The sequence below is a fragment of the Palaemon carinicauda genome, chromosome 8 (genome assembly GCF_036898095.1).
Source record: "Palaemon carinicauda isolate YSFRI2023 chromosome 8, ASM3689809v2, whole genome shotgun sequence".
Classification (NCBI taxonomy): Eukaryota; Metazoa; Arthropoda; class Malacostraca; order Decapoda; family Palaemonidae; genus Palaemon; species Palaemon carinicauda.
The window spans coordinates 69,876,912-69,886,911 of record NC_090732.1 but is presented as its reverse complement, the minus strand read 5'-3'; the positions used below and the strand labels follow the sequence as shown (position 1 = coordinate 69,886,911).

At 34.0% G+C, this 10,000-nt stretch overlaps 1 protein-coding gene across 1 annotated transcript in view; it reads right to left on the bottom strand.

The window, feature by feature from the left end:
- The window catches only part of LOC137645276 (A-type potassium channel modulatory protein DPP6-like), a 631,048-nt gene that overhangs the window by 73,383 nt on the left and 547,665 nt on the right, over window positions 1–10,000 (bottom strand). Inside the window, exons 12-13 of the mRNA XM_068378094.1 lie at window positions 503–679; window positions 4–146 (exon numbers count right to left, since the gene is read on the bottom strand). Coding sequence (XP_068234195.1) covers window positions 4–146; window positions 503–679 — 320 coding nt within the window. The remainder of the gene's footprint in view (window positions 1–3; window positions 147–502; window positions 680–10,000) is intronic.

Here is a 10,000-nt window from a genome sequence, read left to right as displayed (position 1 = left end):
TGCTTATTTGAAGCTAGATATGTTCCCCAATCGACTTTCCATTTGTGGTTGACATTCTGTTGACCTGGTACACCCCCAACTCGCACTACAACAGGATGAATAAATGCTTCTTCGTCCTTAAATTCCGGTGGCACGTTCAGTCTTACCTGGAATTAGTATTTTATGGTCACATAAGTGTATTTTATACATTCATACATTAATTTTGAAGTACCTGTGTTTGAGTATAATGCAAATCAGATTTTGTGCTAATCATTATGAAAGCTTTCTTGATGTATCATTACTAATTCATATAAATGAAGGGGTTCAGAAAAGGATATCTTATGCAGGAATACCTGACTTTGACTGCTCCTACCCAAACAGTCTAAGAAGACGATGGAATCATAACATTTGTAGTTCTCCCTACCACATGAAAGCTCAGGGCTCTTAAGTGTGACATTTTTTCCTCTTTTTATATGAGATGAAATTACTTTTAATTACAGATATTGGTGCTTTAATGACTTGCCTGAGCAACAAATCCATCTTCCAGTTGTACACGGTAATGCTTTTGTTGAGGCCACGCCATCTCTTCACTTAGCCTTTGAAGTTCAGAGTTATTGTGGATGTACAATTGGATCTCTCCATCGCTTATAGAGTAGAGTACTGTATGGGGCACGCCAGGACCTTCGCACTGCAACACAACCTGTCACGGTAAATCAAATATCATAGATCTGCCTTTTAAGAAGGAATTTCGGTTATTGAGTCTATCTAAATAATATATCAAGTCTTTAAACAAAGGTTGGTCATAAGAAATGTCTTGGTATCAGATTTTAAAAGATTCTCTCCAAGTTTATGAAAATGATCCTCTGGATACTATTTAGACATGGTTGTAGAAAAATTTCTCTATAAATTCTAAGTTTTATTATCTTTAGCATTACTATCAAAGTTTTATTATTATTATTATTATTATTATTATTATTATTATTATTATTATTATTATTATTATTATTATTATTATTATTATTATTATTATTATTATTATTATTATTCTGTGGCAAGATTTTTAGGCTAGCTTACCAAACACAAGTTGATATATTGACACTAACAAATTTGTCGCAAAGATTGGTCAAATAGCCTGATATTGGCTCTCTCTACAGATGTCTTTTTCCCTTACCTACACATAGACTAAATAGAATATAAAAATCTTTATGAATGCAATTTTTCTTCAAACATTTGAAAACGATCCGATAAGTAATCTTTCATTTCCATCGTTTTTAGGGCCAATGAGGCTCTTTTACTTATGACAAGCACTTCCTCCAGAAGGTCACTACAAAATCCAACCGTTGCTCTCTAGGCTTGGTCAGAGACCTTCAAATATCCTTCATTAAGAATTGCTTTAACCAGGTTTTCTGTTCGCTTTTCCTCTCTCTTGTTTTCATCAGGTGGTGTCAGGCAAAGCTGAACAGGAAGGCAATCTATGGTAAGCAGCACCTCCCGAGGGTCACTACAAGATTAAACCTTTGTTCTCTAGGCTTAAACAGTACCTAGGCAGCATGACCTTCAACTGTCTTGGATAAGGGTTCTCTTGACTGGAGGTTTGCTTAACCCAGCTTTTCAGTCTACTTTTCTTCCCTTTTGTTTTCATCAAATGGTGCCAGGAAAGGTTAAAAAAGTGTGATCTACAGCAAGAAGTTCTTCCACAAAGTTGTAAAAAATTAAACCATTGGATAGTGCCTCTGTAGCATGACCTTCCAATATCCTGGATTACAGTGCTTTCACTTGAGGATATGCAAAAGTAGACTTACTTTTCAGTCTGCTTTTCTTCCCTTTTTTCATCAAATATTGTTAGGATGAGTATTAACAGGGCGATCTATGACATGCAGATCTACCTGAAAGTTAATACAAAATCACGCTGTTGTTGTCTAGGCTTGGAAAGTACCTCTGCAACATGGCATTCCAATATCCTGGATATGAATTTTCTTGCTTGAAGTTATGCGTAGAGTTACGTTTCAGTTTACTTATTCTTAGCATTGATTTATCTAATGGTGCCCGGTAGGCTTAAAAAAAAGGTTAATAAAAAGTTGTATCCGGCAAGCCTAATAAAAGGGTAAGCTATGGTTAGCAGCTGCTGCTGAAAGTTACTATAAAATAAAATTTTGCTCTTTAGTCTTGGACAGAGCCTCTGTCACATGGTCTTTCAATGTCTTGAATTCTAATTCTTTTGCTTGAGGGTAAGCATAAATCAACTTGTCAGCCTACATTTTCTCCCCCTTTGCTTTTGTCATATGCTGTTAGGCAGGTTTAGTAAAAGGGCGATCTATGGTAAGCCAATTTTCCAGTATATTCCTATAAAATCAAAATGATGCTCACTTGGCATGGTCATTGCCTCCGTGTTAGATTAGAGTTATCTATACTAATATTATGCTTAAACAGAAGTTAAAGTGTACCCTTTTTACCCTTCGTTTTGATCTTATGGTGTCAAGCCACCTTTTCAAAGGGTTGATCTATTGTAAGTAGCTCATCCATAAGGTTACTACATTATAATAAAGTTGTTCTTTAAGCTTAGATAGTACCTCTGAAACTTGAGCCACAGTATCTTAGATTAGAGTTGTCTTTCTAACTTTTTGATCTCCTTTTTCTTTCATTTGATTTCATTCAGTAGTGTCAAGCAGGCTTCACAGAAGGGTGATCTATAGTAAGTAGCTATGAAATCAAACATTTGTTCTCTGGACTTGGATAGGGCCTTAGGAACAGGGTATCTCAGTGTACCAGATTAGACTTCTCTTGCTTGAGGTTATCCAAAAACTGTCTGTTCAGTGAACGTTTTTTCCCCTTTCTTTTTATCCACGGGTGTTAGGCTGGCTTTCAACAGGACGATCTGTGGTAACCAGATCCACGATAAGGTTACTATAAAATTATACAGTTATTTTCTAGGATTAGATAGCGCATATGTAACATTGCATTCCAATGTCTTGGATTAGAGTTCTTTTTGTTGAGGATATGCTTGAACAAACTGTCATTTTTACTTTTTCTTCTCCATGTTTTCATCATCAGTGTCAGGTACACTTAACAAAAGGGCGATGTAAGGTAAGGTACTCTTCTAGAAGGTCACTATATAATAAACTGTTCTTCTTTAGGCTTGGACAGTTCCTCTGCAACATTGCCTTCCTATACCATGGATTAGAGTTAAATTGCTTGAGAATAGCCTATGTACAAACCAACTTTTCTGTTTACTTTTACTTTTCCTTGTTTTCATCAATTGGTGTTAAGTAGGTAGGTTTAACAACATGGCGATCTATGGTAAGCATTTACTGTAGAAGGTTACTAAAAAAATCAAACTTATTTTTGAAGCTTGGACAGTGCCTCTGTAACATCACTTTCAAAAGTCTTGGGTTAGAGTTTTCTTGCTCAAGGTTATGCTTAAACTTTTGTTTCCCCTTGTTTCCATCACACACACACACACACACACACACACACACACATATATATATATATATATATATATATATATATATATATATATATTTATATATTTATATATATATATATATATATATATATATATATATATGTATATATATATATATATATATATATATATATATATATATATATATATATATATATATATATATATATATAGTCAGCTGAGTAATAAAAGAAAATCCCTCTGATGATGTCCCTCAGCATAGTTTAAGTTGAAGTATTGTTCAGGAAAACAGAAAAACATTACAAATTGTAGTTAACAATACATACAAGTTTAACTTTAAATATATTAGCGGAACAAATAATATAATTTTCTTAACATATTTTATATTCCACTTTTATAATTAAACACTATTGCTTATTATTTAATTATGTAATGTATATGATTTCTGTTATGTATTATTGTAATAATGTACTATATTATTTCAAGTGTTGCAGGTATTGCGCAACATTGCATCATATTGCATGAATAAAACATGTTATGCTTTGTACATAAGTGTAATGATTTATTTTGGTATTAGGATTCAAACATTTGTTGATTACCTCAAAGATAGGATGTAATTCTTTATAGTTTTGTACTGGAGTAGGATTTAAGTCTTTTCAGAGCGATGCTCTTTTGTTTAGAAATGTTTTGGTTTTGTCAGATTGTGTATGACGCTCCACACACACTTAGGTGTCAGCTGTCATAGAGCAATGTAGCCACAAGATATCATTAAACTTGTATTTTAAGAATACCAACGTATCATTAAATTCCACCAAGAAAAATTGACGACCAAAGATGAGATCAGCTGAGAAATAATTACTAATAATTCTTCATCTATGTTCTAGGTAATTATTATGGTTAATAGAAACTTCCTATCAACTCATACCCAACAATTGGCGACACCCAGGAGGACGAACACATGCAGAAGAAACATTGGGCCTTATGTAAAAGGACAGCCAGCACAAGAGAAGGTCCTTTTGCACATTGAGGGACAAGAGGAAAATCGCCCAATGAAGATTGTACAAGCAGCAGAACAGGAATTTCATCAAACAAACAAAACAAGAAAAGGTGAAATTTAAAGTTGGGTAGGCTACAAAACAGGTGGGAAGTAAACTTGTGACTGCAGAACAGTAGGTTAACCTAATCTAGGTATTAATGGTAAGACTCAAAATGCCTTTTGATATAGAACATCCCGAACGCTTCAGCATCACTGCTGAGCCCAATTCTGTTGCAACACGATGGCAACAGTGGTGTGAGGAACTTAAGATTTATTTAGAAGCATTAGGGAACATGAAGGATGCCCAAAAGAAGGCATTATTACTTCATAAAGCAGGTAGGGAAGTTCGGGAAGTGTTTAAGTTTTTGCAGCCCACAGATGACACAAGTGAAGCTGCAATTAAGGCTCTTACCACATATTTTGCTCCTCAGGTCAATAAATTTTTTGAAAGATACCAGTTTTCAGCGCAGGCTTATCAGAAAGAAAATGAAAGTTTAGATGCATTTGTGACTAGACTAAAGAATTTAGCCGTTTCATGTGAATTTCTAGAGTTAGAAAATTTTATCATAGATCAAGTGATTGCACATTGCACATCACAAGAGCTAAGAAAGAAATTATTGCAAGATAAAGATTTAACATTAGAAAAGGTATTGATAACAGGCAGAGCTTTAGAAACATCAAATAGGCAAAGTAACATAATAGGTAGTTCTACAAGCAATAAAATGGAAAATTCTAAAATGAATACAGTAGGTTCTAAGTGGAAAACCAATGAGAATCAGAGAAGGAATATGTTAAAGCCTAGTCATAGAAAAGTGCCTAACAATAATGTTCATAAATATCAGAATCAGGCTTATACACAGAAACAACAGGAAAAACCCAAGTGTTATAGGTATGGTAAAACTGATCATCTTGCATACGAAGCAAAGAAATGCCCAGCTATTGGACAGACAGGCCAGAATTGCAGAAAGATGGGTCATTTTGCAACTGCTTGTAGATTCCCTAAACAGTACACAAAGAAAATAAATGCTACATTTGATACTATTGGTCAAGAGAATAATCCGGAAAATGTTCATGATAATCAGGTTAGGTCAGAAACTGATTTTGCGTTTCGCATTAATTGCGTCAACAAAGGTGCAAAGAAACATATCATGGTAGAAGTAATCATAAATGGTAAACCAATTTTGATGCAAGTTGACACAGCAGCCGATGTATCAATTATGTCTGAGAAAACGGCTAAAGGCATTCCTAATTTGTTATTAGAAGGTACAAATAGAGTTTTGAAAGGTTATAATGGTTTTGATATTCAGGTGATAGGTGCTTCGAACGTAGAAGTACAGTACAAAGAACAAAAATTAGAGAGAATGCCATTAACAGTAGTAGAAGGTAATGGACAAAATTTGCTAGGTTTAGATTGGCTACAGTATTTGAAGTTAGATTGGCCTAGTATTTTGAAGGTTACAGGTAGACAAGATGAAAAAAAAAATGAAATATCTATGGATAATATCATATCAGAGTTTCAAGACGTATTTGAAGATAAAATAGGTACAGTAAAGAACGCAAAGGCAATTTTAGTTTTGCAACTTAACAGTTCTCCTAGATTTTGTGCTCCGAGACCAGTACCGTATGCATTGAAAAGTGCAGTTGAAACAGAAATCAGGAGATTAGAAAATGAAGGTTCCTGGGAAAGGATTACATATTCAGATTGGGCTACACCATTAGTTCCTATTGTGAAGGAAAGTGGACAGGTTAGGTTATGTGGAGATTACAAAGTAACGTTAAATCCACAACTGCAAGTAGCTCAACATCCCTTACCAAATCCGAAAGACATGTTTGCAACTATGTCAGGATGCAGTGTTTTTTCTAAATTAGATTTAAGACAAGCATTTCAACAGCTTCCCATGGATGAAACTTCACAAGAATTATGTACAGTAAATACATCCTTAGGTTTGTTTAGACCAAAGAGATTACCTTATGGAGTTGCAAGTAGTCCAGCTATATGGCAACAAACTATGGATAAGATTTTTTTCAGGAATGCAAGGAGTATTAATTTTTATAGATGATATTTTAATTGCTGGTAAAGACACAAGAGAACATAGAGAAAGATTGCGAACAGTTCTGAAGAAGTTAAAGGAACATAATATTAGAGTAAATAAGAACAAATGTATTTTAGAAGTTGATTCAGTGGAATACTTAGGTTTTGTAATAAATGGCAAGGGTATTCACAAAACTAAAGAGAAGATTAAAGCTGTACCATCATCAAAAGTGCCAGAAAATGTTAAGGAATTACAATCATTTCTAGGTTTAGTAACATTTTATGGGAATTTCATTCAGAATTTGTTTACAATTGCACATCCATTGTATAATCTGTTGAATAAGGGGGTAGAACGGAAGTGGACAAAAGAGTGTCAGGAATCTTTTGAAAGAATCAAACAGGAAATAACATAACCTACATTCTTAGTACATTATCAAATGGATTTACCAGTTAAATTAGTATGTGATGCATCAAACATAGGTTTAGGTGCAGTATTATCTCATGTAATGCCAGATGGGACAGAAAAAACAATTGCATTCACTTCTAGAGTATTGAACAAGGCAGAAAGGAATTACTCTCAAATAGAAAAGGAAGGCTTAGCATTAGTTTATGGAGTTAAAAAATTCCATATGTATCTTTATGGTAGGAAAAAGTTCACACTTGTTACAGATCATAAACCTTTATTAGCAATATTGGGTCCAAAAGCAAGTTTACCTACGTTGGTAGCTGCAAGACTACAACGTTGGGGAATTGCGTTAGCAGCGTACCACTATGATATAGAATACCGTCCAACATCAAACATGGGTAATGCAGATGCTTTATCCAGATTACCCGTAGACAAAGCTCCAGAGGAGTATGATGACAGTGTTCTGTTAATTTCTGTATATGATGTACCAATAACTGCAAAAGATGTAGCACACAGTACCAAGAGAGACCCAGTACTTAGTAAGGTTTTGGAGAGTTTAATGACAGGTAGGGACTTATGTGGAAAAGAGGAAAATTGTAAACCGTATTAGGATATATGGTATGAACTGAGTGTAACACAAGGAATAGTGATGAGAGGTTCAAGGGTAGTTATTCCTAATCCACTGAGAAATAAGGTTTTGTCTGAAATATATGCTGATCACCAAGGTATTGTAAGATCAAAGTCAATTGCGAGAACTTTTGTATGGTGGCCAGGTGTAGATAAAGATGTGGAATCTTATATAAAGAATTGTATGAATTGTGTTATGCAACAGAACAATCCTCAATTTGCTAGAATGCACCCGTGGGAGTTACCCAGGTATCCATGGTAAAGAGTGCATATAGATTTCGCAGGTCCTTTTTTAAATTACTTGTTTTTGATAGTAGTAGATGCTTAAAGTAAGTGGCTAGAAATTATCCCAATGAAGACAACATCATCTTACGCCACAATAAAAGAGTTAATGCAAATTTTTTCAACGCACGGTATTCCAGAAAGAATTGTTACAGATAATGGTCCACAATTTACCTCACAAGAGTTTAAAGAATTTTTTAATGTCAATGGTGTAAAACATACATTTTCAGCTACATATCATCCATCTACTAATGGAGAGGCTGAAAGATTTGTCCAAACGTTTGAACACAATATGAAGTGTAGAAAAGCAAATTCAGGTAATATGTTTTTGCATGTATCAAAATTTTTATTGTCTTATAGAACAACGCTGCACAGCACAAGAGGCATGACACCCTCAAATTTGTTGATGGGGAGGAGGATAAGGTGTAAGTTAGATTCGTTGTATCCGAGTTTGCAAAGTGATTTAGAAGATAAAGGGTATAAACAAGTAGTAAAGCTTCCTAATGTAAGACATTTTTTACCTTTGTCTGATGTCATGGTAAGATCGTACAACACTCCAGAGAAGTGGGTACCAAGAGAGATTGTAAGGGAGATAGGAAATTTACATTATGATGTTCGTGTTGGTGATAATGTTGTAAAACGTCATGTTGATCAATTACAGCCGTTAAACAGAAAGACAGTAGAGCATGTGAATGTTAGAGATGAGAAACTTAAAGTAGTTAGATCAAATGAGTCAAATATTAACCAAGATGGTCCAACATCCAATGTAGATTCAGAACCAATTCATGTACCAGTACAAGATGAGGTTAAAGTGCTTCCTAATAGGATTAACAGAGGAAAGCCCCCTGAGAGATTAGATTTATGAAGATTTTTACAATGTCAAGTTAAGGGGGAGGAGACTATTATGTATTATTGTAATAATGTACTATATTATTTCAAGTGTTGCAGGTATTGTGCAACATTGCATCATATTGCATGAATAAAACATGTTATGCTTTGTACATAAGTGTAATGATTTATTTTGGTATTAGGATTCAAACATTTGTTGATTACCTCAAAGATAGGATGTAATTCTTTATAGTTTTGTACTGGAGTAGGATTTAAGTCTTTTCAGAGCGATGCTCTATTGTTTAGAAATGTTTTGGTTTTGTCAGATTGTGTATGACGCTCCACACACACTTAGGAGTCAGCTGTCATAGAGCAATGTAGCCACAAGATATCATTAAACTTGTATTTTAAGAATACCAACGTATCATTAAATCCCACCAAGAAAAATTGACGACCAAAGATGGGATCAGCTGAGAAATAATTACTAACAATTCTTCATCTATGTTCCAGGTAATTATTATGGTTAATAGAAACTTCCTATCAACTCATACCCAACAATTTCTTATATTTTTTCACTTATTATACTGTATATAATGTGATATGTAATGGCTATAATTTTTTTTTCTATAATTGAAAATAAATAATTTTATTTCCAGGGTAAATTATTTGCTTATAATATGCTATTACCAACATTATTATTATCATAAACTTTAATTTTTTTTTCAAGATAGTTGATAATAGGCCATTAACTTAGATAAAAAGAAAACAAATATACATAACAGGGTGCCCTTCCATGTAAAGAAAATAAGATTCCAGCTATTGAAAAGTATAGATAAATATTTATAAATGTATGATAATACAAATGATAAAAATGTTGAAAGTTGTTGAGAAATAAGTTAGCAGTCACCATTTAGTCCCATCGGTACTCCCATCTGCTAAATCTCCTCAATTTTTGCTGGCATTTAATCACGGAATTTTTCAAAGCAATCTTGGGTTACTGATACCCAATCGGTATTGGTTTACAAATTGTACGCTATTTATTTGGAATGCATTCATATAATTCGTAGTATGGATTTGCTAGGTACACTATACATTCGGTATACATTATACATACATTATACATACACTCAATTTCCGCTACCAATACACGTATGAATCACATATGTATTGCTCATGTATTGCTCATGTATTGCGAATATATTATGAAACTCCATCCGCAACTAAAATTTTATGTACAGTAGTTAAAAAATCTGGGAGCGGAAGAAACACACATTGCGGATGAATGGGGAACATGTGCGGAGGTTGGGCAATCGATTTTAGCATGAATCACGAATACTAAGTATGCTTGGTGAATCCCCACCAATTTCCTGCGTAATTCTGTCG